Source organism: Panicum virgatum, chromosome 4N (genome assembly GCF_016808335.1).
Source record: "Panicum virgatum strain AP13 chromosome 4N, P.virgatum_v5, whole genome shotgun sequence".
NCBI lineage: Eukaryota > Viridiplantae > Streptophyta > Magnoliopsida > Poales > Poaceae > Panicum > Panicum virgatum.
In genome coordinates this window covers 735,046-750,723 of record NC_053148.1, presented here as the reverse complement: position 1 = coordinate 750,723, position 15,678 = coordinate 735,046, and the positions used below count along the sequence as shown (strand labels likewise).

The 15,678-nt window shown below is 45.9% G+C and overlaps 2 protein-coding genes and 1 long non-coding RNA gene across 4 annotated transcripts; 1 reads left to right on the top strand and 2 right to left on the bottom strand.

Moving 5' to 3' along the window:
• Positions 1-2,036: 2,036 nt before the first annotated feature.
• LOC120668689 (late embryogenesis abundant protein 6-like) lies at positions 2,037-3,947 on the bottom strand. The gene is made up of 2 exons (XM_039948440.1): positions 2,680-3,947; positions 2,037-2,550 (listed from the first exon to the last, which is right to left on the bottom strand). Exon 1 carries the CDS (start codon positions 3,844-3,846, stop codon positions 3,469-3,471), a length of 378 nt encoding a protein of 125 aa, XP_039804374.1. The 5' UTR covers positions 3,847-3,947; the 3' UTR covers positions 2,037-2,550; positions 2,680-3,468.
• A 3,186-nt stretch (positions 3,948-7,133) lies between these two features.
• LOC120669590 (eyes absent homolog) lies at positions 7,134-12,198 on the bottom strand. The gene is made up of 6 exons (XM_039949380.1): positions 11,831-12,198; positions 10,391-10,762; positions 9,793-9,960; positions 8,914-9,007; positions 8,116-8,271; positions 7,134-7,813 (listed from the first exon to the last, which is right to left on the bottom strand). The coding sequence occupies exons 2-6, from the start codon at positions 10,631-10,633 to the stop codon at positions 7,563-7,565; spliced, it is 912 nt and encodes a 303-aa protein (XP_039805314.1). The 5' UTR covers positions 10,634-10,762; positions 11,831-12,198; the 3' UTR covers positions 7,134-7,562.
• Positions 12,199-13,333: 1,135 nt separating this feature from the next.
• Positions 13,334-15,525, top strand: LOC120670648. 2 transcript variants are annotated; one of them, XR_005673285.1, is made up of 5 exons: positions 13,334-13,536; positions 14,387-14,530; positions 14,908-14,956; positions 15,051-15,115; positions 15,268-15,525. It is a non-coding gene; the product is annotated as an uncharacterized LOC120670648 (long non-coding RNA). The 2 variants fall into 2 exon arrangements; XR_005673284.1 differs by having other exon boundaries at positions 13,336-13,536; positions 15,051-15,525.
• Positions 15,526-15,678: the final 153 nt, after the last annotated feature.

The window sequence follows — 15,678 nt, the reverse complement described above, 5'->3', positions numbered from 1 at the left end:
AGTTTTGTAGTGATCGCACTATTAAGAGGGGTTAAGGTCAAGTAACTTGAGCATGGACATGGTCATTTGAAAATGGATGCACACTATGGTCACTCAGGTTCCTAGAAGTTCAAATAAGTGGTTTTCAACTTATATCTCAAGAATATTTGGATTTCACTCAAGACTCAAATCAGAAAAGGCAAACTCAGAAAAAGTCTATACACCGGTTTAACCTGACGCTTCCACTTTTCTATACGTCGGTTAAACGCAGTCAGCAGAGTCTGGACATGTTCTATACACCGGTTAAACCGATGTTGTTTGAATTAATATCGGTGCATTAGTCCAGAGTTGGTTTTTTCAGGGCATTTCAAGTTCAATACACCGGTTAAACCGACGCTGTTTGAAATGAGACGTCGGTGCAATTGACCAGTGAGATGGTTTTTCCAGGGATTTCAGAAGTTGTACTCACCGGTTAAACCGACGATGGATTTGAGTTAACATCGGTGCAGTTGTCCAGAGACTTGGTTTTTCAGTTGATCAGTGGACAACTACACTCACCGGTTAAACTGATGATACGTCGGTTAATCTGCCCGAGTTGTAACGGCTAGTTTTCATAATGGACAGTTTACATTCATCGGTTAAACCGACGCTGGCTATTGGAGGTACGTCGGATTAACCGGCGCTAAGCAGTTTTCTGGCAGCTTTTCTCCAACGGCTCTATTCGTGTGAGCTGCCTATATATACCCCTCCAATGGGTCATTTTGCTTCTCTTGACACCAGGCAACATTTCATACACTCATATATTGTTGAGAGCCACCTTGAGCTTCATAATTCACACATTTGTTCATTCAATCATTCAAAAAGCAAGACTAAGGACTTGAGTAGAGAGAAGCTTGTGTGCATCCGTTCTTGGTGATCGGTTCTTGCTCAAGTGAAGACCCTAGCTTGTTACTCTTGGTGATTGGCAGCACCTAGGCGATCTTGGTGATTGAAGGTGTTTTCTTCCGGAGCTTGCCAAGGATTGTAGGAGCCCGAAGAAGGTTGTACGTGGCTTGAGCTCCACCACGCCGGGATGGTGAATGGAGACTCTTAGTGAGCGCCCAAGTCTCGGTGACATGGGAGGTGACAAGACTCTTAGTGAGTGTTACAACGTGGATTAGGAGTGTGTGCCAACACATCGACACCACGGGAAAAATCCGGTTGTCTCTTGTCCACTCTTTCATTTCAAGCACTTACTTTTTTGCAATTATTCTTGTGCTTGACCTTAGAGATCATAACTTAGTTCTATCTTGCTTAGTTTTATATCTTTGTTAGCTTGTGTAGTTTGCTTTGTTAGCCGGTTGGTGAATTGAGCCTTACTAGCATTGCATAGGTTAAGATTGATTTAATTGTCTTAGAAATTTGAAAAAGACCCAATTCACCCCCCTCTTGGTCCATCGATCCTTACAACATCAAGCAAAGTTGTCAAAGTAGCATCAACCACCTTCATTTCCATAGCTCTAGCTCCGATCCGGATCATAGAAAACAAAATGGAATAGCATGAGTAGTATCATATCACACATAAGATGTATTTCAATGAATGACATAACGGGGGTAAGCCCTAGAGGGGTATATATTTATGACCTAGGAGGATAGGATAGGCGAGACTGCACTGTTTCCATTGAATTAACAAAAATTGATTTCGTAGCCTGAAGGAAAATTGGACTGGGCATGGAAGCCCTTTATAAACACCTGGGGAATAGAATAACACTCAATTAATTTAGCATCAATCCTGTTTAAAAACGTGGCCTAGTGTTGGTGCCACAAATTAGATTCTGCTCTAGCAGATAGAGTAGATAGATTACTCAACCTTATTTCTTGTTGATGGAGAACCCAAAGTGAGAGGGATGTTATAACATGACACAATAGTAGCTTCAGTTAGAAAAGCTGTAAAACATGTAGTACTTGACATAGTAGCAGTGCTGCACTGTGGGGACTCTAGTGGTTCAAACAATAAGAAGGCAATGAGCTACCACCAAGTGGACATCAAACAATGCATAGAGAATAAGTAAGCAGCAAACCACAAACAAACAACATGCATATATAATCGTAAATTCCGAAATCATCACAATTTGACTACATTGACATACACGATATCAAAAATTGCTACTAGAAATGCAGTTTGTGCACACAGCCAGTAACCAAAAGGCAGATGTGCAGGCAAACCCTTCCGGGTACAGTAAACTTGAATGGTACTCTACTTGGGCCCATATGGCCCAATAAGCCTAGTTGACCACCCATAACATAGATGTTATGTTCAACTAAAGTCCATCACAGCCACATACAAAATTTTGAGACCCTACTGCTCGAGTGACCAGGAAAAGAAAAACAAACCACACTCCCTTAACAGGGGCAAAGAGAGGCCATACTCTGTCCTCCGAATTAAAAGTTCATGATTCCCTGAGTCTTTCAGCTCATGTTGCATGTCATTGGCCCAGCACAGGCTCTTGTAATCAAAGATAGAAATACCAAAGTGCTTGAATGTCATTTTGCCAATCAACTGAAGCCCTGCCCTTCTTAGCAAGTTTTTTGCTGCAGGATTCCATTCCATGGAGGAACAAGGGAAGTTAGAAATAGTCCACCGAGTAATAAGCTGAACGGAGATCAGAGTAGTACTAGTTTAGTAAGTAGAGTCATGTTTTGCAGTGAGAGCAAGCATACCTGAATGAAGGATGATATTCGGCAGCGAATTATCTACTCACTGGTCAGCAGCCCTGACAATGTGGAGGTGCTAGCACCAGGCAAGAACAAGGCGGCAGTGCGGATGTTGAGGTCCCCAAATCAGTTGAGCAGGTCAGGTTGTACCCAGTGCGGAAGGAGAAGAAGAGTGGAAGGCACGCACGGATCCGCGCGACCCCGCCGGCATCGTCGTCCTGGATGCCGAAGCGGTCGATGCTGGTGGTGGTCCTGCTCCCGGCGGGCGGCGGCCGAGGCTCGCGGTGGCGGCGGTTGACTGGATGAGAGGCAGCTCGGGAAGCTCGAGGCGTTTTGGGTTGGGCTTGGGCCGTTCGTCGGGGCCCGTGCGCGATGTTCTGTTCTGGCCTGGCTTGCTTGATTCAGCACGGCCCACAGCGGACAACTTGAATACTAGTTAGTTTGCTCTCGCATAATCACAGGCACAGCTCCTCTCATCTAAAAAAAAGAAGAAGAAGAATCACAGGCAGCTTTAGCTTTTTGAGGAATTATTCATACTAGTATAATACAAGCAAGCATCTCTCTCTGTATGCAGTTTCTGATGATGCATGGTGAATGCATCATGTTCATGACAGATGAAGCTGGTGGATCTCCACATCACTAAGCAGCCAAGGAAAGCAACACTAGCTACTGCACATCACCAGATGATCATCACTACTCACGCGCACACACCAACAGACTAACAGTGGTTTATTTTTTTTTAAAAAAAAACGAAACGCTAGTAAGCGAATTATTGCTGACTAGTAGCAGCTACAGTTAGTAGTAGTGCTTGGCCGGAGCCGGGTGGTGGTGCAGCGGCGCCCCAGCCGGCGGCGGCACGGTGGTGGTGGCCGCCGTCGTCCCGGCAGCCGGAGCAGTAGTAGTAGTTCCGGGCATGCCATGATGATGACCGACGCCGTGGTGCTTGCGGAGCCTGTGCTGGATGGCCTCCTCGCGGTGGAGGGCCTTCTCCTGGTGCAGCTCCATCTTGGCGGCCGCCACCCTGGCCTTGCCGCGCTCGTGCGCCAGCTCCTCCTCCGCCCGGGACCTCGCCGTCGCCACCTCGGCCTTCTCCTCCGCCTTGGCCTGCTTCTCCTTGGCCTTGGCCTTCGCCGCGCTCACCGTGTCCTTCACCTTCTCCTTCACCGCCTGCATCTTCCTTCTTCAATTATATTCCTTCTTCTTCTATCGCCTCCTCTTGATCTTATTGATCTCTCTCCGGCCGACCACCCACTACCTTAAAGCTTGCAGTTGCACCTGCGGATGGACAGGGACGACGAGCCCTATTTAAACAGGAAAAAAGAGGCAGCTGCGACACCCGTTGACTGGGGGCCACGTGGCCGAGGCCGAGCTCGACGATGAGTGACACGTAGCGACACGTGCCCGGCCGCCTTGAGGCGAGAGGCCTGCCTTCCTGAGAAAGATTATTCCGGCTTCCACGTCAACATACATTCCAGCACTTGTCAAACGAATCAAGGCATCCCCGCCGACCTGCACTGAACCACGAAATGATCTTTTCATTAGACCATGTTTAGTTCCAAAAAAATATTACACAGTAGTCATCACATCGAATCTTCGAATATATGTATGGAGTATTAAATACAGTTAAAAAATAACTAATTACACAGTCTAACTGATTAGCACGAGCTGAGTCTTTTAAAACTAATTAATCCATAATTAGATATTATTTGTCAAGTAACAACAAAATGTGCTACAGTACCAAAACCCAAATATTTTCACCAACTATACACACCCTTAGATTAGACAATGGAGTAGAAAGATTATTATTCCGGCTTCCACGTCAACAGATGCTTTAACCATTTCTTATTACAATGGCAACATATGGCATAGAAACCAAGCTACTGTGCAAACTATGCAAACCAGCTATCAGGACCCCATGATTCTAATCCAATGCCTAGAGATAAAGGTGGATTTTTTTAGCACTCAAACCCTCCACCAATCCCCTCTTAATCTCACTTTGTGAGAAAAAAACCCTGGAAGCAGTGCACCGGTTCGTTTCCCTTCCCCCGTCGGTCCTCACGATTCTGGCCCGATAGGCCGCCGCCGCCCCTGCAGAAGGAGCCCGCCGCCGGCCCTGCAGCTGGAGTCGCGCCTGGTGACCCTGCGAACGGAGACGCCCCAGCGAACCCTCGCCTGGAGACCGCCCCAGCCCCAGCCGCTCGCCCCCCATCTGGAGTCGCCCCAGCCGCGCCCTCGTCGGCGCTGGATCTGGGTGACCGGCGCCCTACCTCGAGCAGTGGCCGACGAGCTCTGCTGCAGCGATCACGCGTCCTGGGCGACGGTCTCCAGGCGGGCCTCACGCGTGCGCGGCCGCGGCGATCTTCTTGCTGGCTGGGGCGGCACGGTTCCAGGCGGCGACGTCTTCACGCGTGCGCGGCGACGTCCTGGCTGTGGTGGGGCGGCGGTCTCACCCAGGAGCGGCGCCGTCCTCTCGAGGGCGCGGCCAACGCCGGCGGCCTCACGTAGGGCGCGCCGAGTGCGGGTACGCAGGCCGCGGCAAGTGCGGACACGCAGGGGCGGCGGTCTCCTGGCTGGGGCGGCAGCCTCACGCAGACGCAGGGTGCGGCGACGTCCTGGCCGAGGAAAACCGCGACGATCGATGTGGGGGAGGGGGGCGGGGAAGCGAACCGGTGCACTCGTTTGGGGGTGGCACAAAGTGAGATGGGTTTTTTTTTGAAAGAAAAGTGAGATGGGGTTAAGTGCTAAAAAAAAACCCACCTTTTGCACAGGAGCTTGGTTTCCATGCCATACGTTGCCTATTACTACAATAGCTGCAAGTTTTGCTTAGCTTTTACACCAACAGTTTATATAATTATTAAAAAAACAGAGGGAAGTGTCTTTTCTCTTGCGAAAGCTTTCCATAAATTTCAGAAGCTAGAGTCTCTCACTATGGGATTCGGCACGTTTGCCGTGTGCCCGAGGCACACGGCAAATTCCCTTTTGCGGTGTGTTGCACAGACAAACAACACATGTCATTCAACCATCGGCAAACTTTTTCTCGGATAGTCGGCAAACATTTTTTCAAAATAATAATAAAAAACAACGGCAGCAGCTGCTGCCACCACGCCGGCAACCACCACCACGCCGCCGGCCGCCGTCACCACCACGCCGCCGGCTAGCTAGGAGAGGAGGGGAGGGGGTGGCGCCCGCAGGTGGCCCTGCTGGCCGCCGCCCGTGGCCGGGCCGCCCCTGCCCGCAGGCGCCCCCATCAGTTGCCGGAGCCACGACCAGGCCGCCTCTCATGGTCGCCGCCGATGCCGCCCGAGGTCGTACCACCGCCCCTTGAGGGCTGCGTCGCGGCGGCCGCCACCCGTGGCCGCGTCGCTGCTCGAGCCACAGGCCTCCGCCGCTGAGGGGCCCCACCGGCCAGCACTCGAGGTCACGCCGCCGCCGGGGCCGGCCGGCACTGGTAGCCCCTGCCATCGACGTCGGCAGAGATGAGAGAGGCAGGGAGAGGGTGAGGGAGGGAGAGAAATAAGTGGCAGACAGCGTCTGATCCGGTGGGAGGGGGGTGGGGGGGAGGGGACCAATAAGAGAGCTCCATCCAATGGGTGTGGATCAATGACATGGCCTTTTTGCCAAGTACCCCATAAAAACACTCGGCAAATGTTTTTTTTATTTTTTTGTGTGTAAAACTGTAAATGGTTTGTTTAAGGTCCTCAACAAATTCAAATCAAAAAGTTGTCAAATACAAAGTTTCATACCTTTTCGAGATCTACAACTTTCGTTTTGGTACTTTCTCCATCCAATGTCGTTTACGAAATTTGAATTTCAAATTTGAGAAGTTCAAACGTACTTTTCGTTGACAATATGATTTCAAATTTAAAAAAATCAACTACAAAGTTGTTCAACTTCTGAAGATCAACAATTTTTATTTTGATTTTTTTTCTCATTGGACATAGTGGTAGTAATATTATTCACAAATCTTATAGGTCTCATATATATGTTTTGAAACTATATCGGAGGGCTATCGATTTTGTGAACAAATTTACTATCACTTTATCAAAAAATAAAAGATTTATATAAAAATTGTAGATCTTCTGAAGTTACACAACTTTATAGGTGAAAACTTTTTCATTTAAATTTATTTAGTGATTCAAAATTAGATTTGAAACTTATATTTGCCGAGTGCCAAATATTTGTCACTCGGCAAAGAGGTTCTATGCCGAGTGTCAAATATTTGGCACTCGGCAAACTCAGCTTTGCCGAGTGTCATATATCTGGCACACGATAAATGTTGTGTTTGCCATGTGCCGGTTTTTTGCCGTGTGTTTTTTGGTAGGCACACATTGTTTGCCATGTGTTCGAAATGTTGCACACAGCAAACACACGTTTTCGATAGTGTCTGCTCGAAACCATTGAAGCAATGTGGGCATGCATGCATAGGAAATGGTTCTTGCTCTCACTCAATCTCAACTGAATAGGCATAAAAGCATCCGCTCCTGTGATGGCATTTCTTGCTACTCTCTCATAATAAAGCATGCACCACCTCCTGTTTAAAGAAGCGGTAACATCCACCAATCTAAGACGCATATGTACAGATTTTAAATGGCAAACTGGCAACGCAGAACAGGGGGAAATAACGCCCGGACACAACAGATAATTTGCCTGAATCATAGTAAAATGGCAACACAAGATAGGCAATCTAGCTATGACATGCTCTGGAACATGGAAGAACTAGTCAGGCTCTTATTTATGGCACCAGCCTCCTAATTCGCCAGGGTAAAGGTCGAGAGAGGACAACATGTTTCTTTCTTCCCACGACATCTCTTTGCTTACAATTTCCTCAGACCAGACCTCCATGGGCACTGGAGGTCGGAGGAGAAAACCCAACCAACTTGAATTGTTGGTCAACCATCCTTGCTTGATGACTCATATATCACATCCATGTACGTCTGGACTGTGGCCATGTCTAGGCCTGGGAACCTGTGAGGAGCGTCAGGTTGGAACTCAATCTTGATGAATGGCCACTTCATAACCTGTGCGGCGCTGCATTCTTCATGCCCATCTCCGATCGCACAGAAGCGAACATTTGGACCATCAAACCGCTCCTTGATCCATTTGAAACACTGCAGCTTCCCCACTTCCCATGAGCTGTAAACTGCAACACGAAAGCAAACTGTTACTACAAACTTCATTTAGTTGTTTACACCTAATCTCACGGATTCCATGTTGGTCTGATAGACCGATATATACAAGCAATGCATATAGATTACTAACGGTAGCTTCCTTGTACAAAATTTTATAAAGTATAGAGAGCCAAAGAACACTAATTCACTGGATAAGACAAGTGTTATATATATTTCAATCCACTCATCAGGTAGATGTTTTGCTCGCAAAGTGCCATATAGAGTACAACAGAAAAGAAGTGTTCAAAGGGATGTTCCAGAACTGGAGGCATACCATTCTCAGCCGAGACCACATCATCCAGGCGATACAGCAAACATTTGGCAAGGCTTGGAATCAGCGACCCTGACGTAACTATGCAGTTGATGCTTGAAGAGTTGGTAGTAGGTGTAGCTGCTGATTTGCCCAATGCTTCTTCCAATAATTTATGAGCTGCATAACAGGAAAAAAGTGGTCGGGCCTCTAACAGTGAGAATGATAAGACTGAAACTGGAGTTTAATAGGTAAAACTTCCTTCTTTCAATTAATGTCCTGTTTTTGCTTGTTTATCCACACAAATTTCAGTAAGCTTTTGAACACATCACAAGGCCAGACAGAGTTTGAATATTTCAGTGTTCAGACCATCCTTTTGATTAGTAGGGTAAAGGCTATTGCCCAAGCAAGAGTGTAACAAGAGGACAATAAGTATCAGTAGCGAAGCAAGCTGTGACCAAGGCAATAGGAGAGAACCTGTCCAGTGCAAGAACTAGACTATTATGAAGCAATAGATATGTTGGATTGGTGATGACAGATGTATTCAAATCTCTTATACAAAGATGGGGGCAATACAATGAACCTCCATGCGTACAAACTAATGGAAAATAACCAAAAAAATCTTAAGTTCCTAATGGAAGCAACAATATTCTGTAAAAAGGACACATATTGTAAAACAGATGGGAGCTATTATATTATTAATTTATTATGTACTACTAGGCTCTCATAGATCATTATTGGCTGTAAGCTCTTATATCTTAGATGATGTCAGTGTCTCAACAATAGAAATAATCAACGAAAAACTAGTGCAAATGAGAATACCTGAAGACAGCCAGCCATCGGTATACTTATCAGTCAAACTATACAGATCATTCCAGACTTTGACCATGTGCTGGTCCAGAATTTTTTCCAGACCCTGCAAGCACAGAAACAGCCCAGTTAGAGATCACAAATAACCCATTAATAGAAGTATGGTTGCAAAAGAAATAGAGCTACATAAGAACAATACAAAAGCAACAGAAAGGTGCTGATAGTAAGATTGTTGCTCTGAAAAATTCCCAGTACTGAACTTTTGGGAGCCAATTACTTACCTTTACTAAACTAAATTTTTTTTCTAAGACCAAAACTTCTTTACAAATGGGCCTCCAACAATGCACACTGCTAGTGAACGCTGCAGGAGAGAGCCTCCATACGGTTTGAAGATCCAGCTATAAAATTTAGTAGCCTAATACAACATGGACATACTTTCTTTACATATTTCCCCTCTTCTACCATGATGCAAGATTACACAGCAAACCTTTCTGTCACATTGTGGCAACTCGTTTAAATTATATATACAGAAGTAGGCATATATTGCAACAGAAAGCACAGATTGTTACTGTATGCACACATCTGGCTAAATAGGCAGTAAATTTCATTCTCAAGAAATGAAATGAGGCTTTTCAAAAAAAAAAAAAAAAACGAAATGAGAGTTACACTAATTCACTACAAGAGTGATCAGGCCATTTAACCCACCATATTTAGAAGGTTCGGTCTTAAATACATCCATAACCATTGCATAGTTGTCATGTACCTTTGCATATCAAATAGGAATGCAATAACATGGACACCATAAAGCCAAAAACAGATACCAGGCTGAATCACCTTATGAAGCTAAACCTTTAAAGGAAATATTGCAAGATAAAGAAATTGTTGTGAAACCTTTGCATATTTCTCTCCTATAGCACGATGCCTGTAAGCAAGCTTCTTTTTGTTCACATCATCATAGGGTGAACTAAAACAGTCAGCCTCAAAATCATATGAGGTCAAGTCTCTCCCATCATCATATTCACTTAAAGCATTGAGATAGGGTTCATTGTAGTTCTCAATCTGCATTAGTGTGAAAACGACCAAATCAGTTGAAAACAAAAGAGAGAGAGAGAAAGAGAGATATGAGCACAAAAGGGAGAAACAGTGTGTCCAAAAATGAGCAGCTAAATGACTTAGGAGGAACAGTGAAGCAATAGGGAATAAAAGAGCAGTGAAGCTAGATGAATGATGCGAATTACAATGCCAGGGAAAGTTTCATCTATAAAACTAGCTTTCATAGGTATAACTACATAACCATCCTAGTCAGAAAACAGAAAATCAGAATGGACAGTTTGAATTTCTAGAATCAACATAGTAGGTATCCGAACAAATTTCTGTATAACTTTGCAACATGGTTCTGAAAAATATAAACAATGGACACACATAGAATTTGATCATGATAAGTAGATAGCTTACATGTATGACAGTATGGGTTTAGGTGCTAACTGACCTCCTCATAAAAGAAGTGCTCATCACAGAGTTCAAGAATGAGGTTCTCCCAGCGTTTCCCAATTTCAACACTTTTCTCACGGTCCTTGAGACCGTCAAAGGCCCCAGCATAAGACCCATCCAGAAGCGACTTGAGCAAAATTAGTGTCTCATCCATGTCCCATATGTACACATTCAAAGGCTGCTCTGTCAGGACATCGGTTGAAGCTTGGCTGGTAGCCAAAGCAGGGACAATCTCATCCATATTGCTCCTGTTCAAAGAAAAAACTCGGCCGGGTGGGGAAAGACCGCCCCACCGGTATTAACTTAAGAAGAAGCCTCGGCTTCCCCGACCGAGAAAATCCCCGAACCCTGGCCCCGCCCTGACACGCTCCTGTTCAAAGACCAGACTACGTCATGCTAGAGTCCATAATTACAGACAACTACCTAAATTCTGATGATTCCAGTTTGGCATGCTCTGGCAGTTAGAGAATTCACTATTTGCAAACCGCATATTATAGCAAGAGGCATAAGGCATCGTATGCGACTCTGAAACTCTAAAAGAAAAGCGATACACGAACCTACCAAAATCAAGAAGGCCCCTTTATTTGTCCAGCACTCTAGCACAAGAATAATCTATTTTAGACATACGACAAAGTCGACCTAATACGACAAGCATGATGAAACGGCTTCATTGGCAGTCTGGCAGATACCAACTGATTAACTCTATTGAATCCCCACCCACCCAATAGGTAGTGACTGCGTGCCCCTAACGGTAACAGAATTAACTATTTGTACTAGGCATATTATTGCAAGAACGTGATATGAGGCATCGTAACTGATCCTGAAACTCCGAAACAAATGATACATGAGCCCACCAAAATGAAGGGGAACCTTTAACTGTCTAGCACGGGGATAATTCATTTGTCGGCCTAGTACGACAACATGATGAAGTGGTTTCATTGACAGTTTCTAAGTGATCCGGTTTCCGGAATCCCCCCACCCAATAGGTGGCGAGTGCGTGTGTACTTCCCGCTTCCCTCCATAGCCCCAATTGTCCATTCTACTCCACATGTCACCACACAAACATCTGTTCCTGGTTGTGCTGCCATGGCTGAGAAGCAGGTTGTCTGAGATCATTCATATGCACGTGAACCTGCAACTCAACTGGTAGCCGGGTTGAAACAAGTTAGTTAACCTGCGCTATGTGTAATTTGGTATGCAGTCGAATCCCCCAAAAGGAATCCAAGCGCCTACAGAGACCCATCTACCGAACAAGAAGGTAATCGAAGCATGGATGAAGGGATTAGATAGGCTTGGCAGTGTGCCACTACCACTGAGCACCCAAATCAATCCGCGAGCAGGAGTACATAGTAACCGATTGGGGATTATATTAAGAAAGATTCGGACTTTATGCTCAGGCACAGCAAAGCAAGTCAGACAGGGTAGGGTTCCTTGTTACCAGCAAACGATGAAACCAATGGAGCACCTGACGGGGTGGATCTCCGCGCCTCGGCGAGGGACGGCTGCTGCGGAAGGGGTACGCGGTTGCTGCCTCCCGTCGCCGGCGGTGAGGCCGCCGATGACGAGACACAGCAAGGCGTGAGGGAAGGGGGCGGATTTGGTGGGAGGAGGAATCAGAAGCAGGGGAGGGAAGGGGGAGGAAGAAGAGCACGGTGCAGAGCCCAAAGTGCCGACGCCTGACGACGGGAAGGAAGGGAAGGGAAGAGAATTCAGTTCGTTGGACCTGCCAGCAGACTCCTTTTCCGGTTTTGGTCTTGGGGCAAAATCCAAATGGCCTCTCGTGAATTCGCCACCCTTTTTCATGTCACTTCGCCCGCACAGCAAACTTTAGCGTGCCTTTAGCTGGCCAAGATTATCTTCCACATCATCGAGCATCCATCCAATTCACAAGTTCAAAAGGTCCGTCCTTTGCCGAATTGAAATTGTTTGCTACAAGGGGAAACAACAGAAAATTCCTTTAGAAGTCAAAAGGGTAAGCGCTCCTCCGTTCTTTCACCTCCCCTTTATGATTTGCTACACTGATTACTGATTAAAAAGTTCCATTTTGTTAATTAAAGGTTGTCTTGTTTTATGATATTAAATTTTATTTCACATCAATTCAATTTTACTGACACGGACGGTGCAATAGTTAACGCGTAATGCTCCGTGAAGGGTACGCAGGCACACACAACTCCCGGTTGCCCTAGGTAGAATCTGGTAGATAACACGGTCGATGCCTCCTCGATCTGCCCGGCGAATTCTTCCGGGATAAGAAATAACTTGTGTAGAGCTGTTATTGTTTTTATTTTCGTTGCACGGATGGCAGTGGACAGCGATGGCCCGGCCCTTTTTCGGGCGCAGCTAGGTTTGTTTGAGGAGGAATGGAGGGAGGATTTAGTATTGGTGGGAGACTCTGGTGATATTGGGCAGGCACTTTGGGTTGCTCCTCCTCAGCTGGTAGACTGGTAGTGGTAACCCCAGCAGGAAGACAGATCTCCAGCTTGGCGAGGTCCCCAGTGACCCTGTAACAAGTGTGCAGATTACGGTTCAATCTGTATTTGGGTTCAGTTGGTTTGGTGTCCAGTGGATCGACAAGTCTAGTGAGCTGATTTGGTTCGGTTTGTCTCTTTAGATCCTGTTTAGTTTTCACCCCATAAACCCTGTAAACACACACAAAAATCGTCACATCGAATGTTTCGACACATACATAGAGTATTAAATAAAGTCTATTTACAAAACTTTTTGCATAGATGGGCTGTAAATCGCGAGACAAATCTAACGAGCCTGCTTAATTCATAATTTGTAACAGTGATGCTATAGTAAACATCTGCTAATTATTGATTAACCATGAATTAATTAGCATCATTAGATTCGTCTCGCGATTTATAACCCATTTATATAAAAAATTTTATAAATAGACTCGTACTTTAGATTTCAACGGAAAAAAAACTGCGCCGGGCCTTACTAGTTTGGTTCGGTGCGTGTCGGTCCGAAACAGGGCCTTGCTCCCTCGCTGCGGGCTGCGGTCGGAGGGGCTCGTGCGCCGCCGTGGCCGCCCCTCCCGTCGCTGTGGCCGGAGAGCTCGTGCTGCGGCCGGGGCCGCTGCCACCGCCAGGGGCTCGTGCACCTGCATCTCCGGCGCCGCATCCCAGCCATCCTCTCCAGGTGAGCGTCTTTTTCCCCAAGGAGGACGCCGATCCATGGAGGTCAACTCTTGCCGTGACCGGCCAGCACGCACTCTCCTTCCTTCCTATTCTATCTGAACCGAATCATTGAGATGAGGAACAAGCCATCGCATAGCAGCGCAAGTCCGATCCTCTTCCCTCTGCTCTGCTCGCCGGCGACCCTGTCGCCTGCCGGCGCGCGCGCATTTGGTGACGCCTTGCTGTAGCGTTTCGTATGGCTCCGTGGGTGGCCGTGGTACCAGTCGCCTGGTAATGTCCCAAGTAGCAGGCACTTGTGGAGCCGACAGCCATTTGTGTGTCGCTTCGCCAGTGGGAGCAAGAGGGCCATGCCCCATCGTTGGCTGAGAATCACTTCTCTTTCCAGCCTTCGTCAAAAATTGAAGTTCTACATGTTGATCACAGTGCGCAAGATTTCAGACTCTAAAACCCATGTTCAGAGTTGAGAGTTTCAGACCAAAGAAGACCGTGCCTCCACCATTGCACTGAATCTGAAGCCACCCCCATTAGGCCAGCACAAGTCCACACCGAGCAATTTTTCCGTTTTAATAGTTTTCTGTATCATGGACAGCTCCTGCAATGTTTGCAATTTAGACCATTAATTTCTTACTGTTGTCGCCATACAGACTAATTATTTGCAATGGTCAATGTCCTGTATTAAGTCCATCAGCTGGTCCTGTTTCATTTTCTTGTAACATCATTTGGGTGAGTTGCACAACAGTTACTTTTAGCATAAGAAAAAGTAGTACTTTTTACCATTGCTTGTCCTATACTTTTTAAGATTTATCTGCACTATCATTCCTCTGCAAGTATTTACATTCATTCAGTTTCAGGTCAGCCAGTATACTAGTATCTGCTCGTCGACATCGAGGTCGTGCCGGGGATCAAAAGGTTCGTCTGCGGAGGAGCCAAGCTCGTCGACCACCGCGGTCATCCTCACCACCAGCTACCACAGCAAGGTCCCTCAGTGGCTAAAGGTACAACATGCTTTGTTGTCTGGTTGTACAATGATTTGGGGGTCATTTGCATTATCTTGCTGCTGGTGTTTAAAAGCTAATTTTTATTACTAGATTATTGTTTGTTTTCAAACTACCATATGTTAGACACCATATTAGATCCAAGGAAGGAAAAACTCTATTTGGATTTCTTTTTCAAGAAGGTGTGCAAAAATGTAGATCAGATTGGTACTCGTGTGGAATTTGCCTTGATGTGGATGAGAAAGTATTTCACATTGTATGAGCAAAAGAATACAAGGACAAGCTGCGCAGATACAAGTACTTCACATAGTATGAGCAGCAGCAATATCATGGTACTCTGTTTCATCTAATGCAAAACCTATTCCTTTCCATTTCAGTGGTATACTGGCTGCGATCGACACCTTCTCTAAGCATATCATAATTGGGGTAAGCTGAACATTACCTTTTGGTCACAGCTCTTTTAGATGTTTTCTGAAGTAACTTTCAGATATTACAAGCTGTGAATGTTTTCGTCTTGCAGGCCTTCTACTTTGCGGGGTTTGGGTTGTTCTGTTTGGAGCTCTGCTAAGCATTGCAGTTCTTCAGGTTTAAAATAAAACCTTATCCTCAGCATTCAAAATTCTCATTCATTGCAGTTCTGTTTTCATTATTGTTACATGTTTTGGCCGTCTCTTCTGAATCATGTAATACAGTGCTAATGCTAAACATTTGCTATTGTTTGTGTTATGGATGCGGAGAGTGTACATGTACTTCAGAGGGAACAAGTGATGCCAGCCATGATTGAAAACAACATTTGTCAAAAAAAAAATGTTGCTTTGCTGTAGTCTCTTTGCTGCTTTCATACAGCAGGAGCAAAACCTGATGCAGAGAATTCATTTGGATAGTTGCTCTGCTAACACTTCAGGGCACCCTATTCTCCTCCGGTTTACATCATTGTTGGTTCCAGAAACTCCAATGAAAAAAATGATAAATTTGCATTATTCTTTTATAGTTTACATTGTTGTTGGTTCCAGAAACAACAAAAAAAATGGGTGTGCACTCTTTCCCTACCTGTTGTGATTCACGAAGGAAACCACGGATTCAGAGCTGATGTGCTTCGTCAGGCCAGGCGGTGGACCTCTCTTTCTTAATCGAGCACGCCGGCTGCC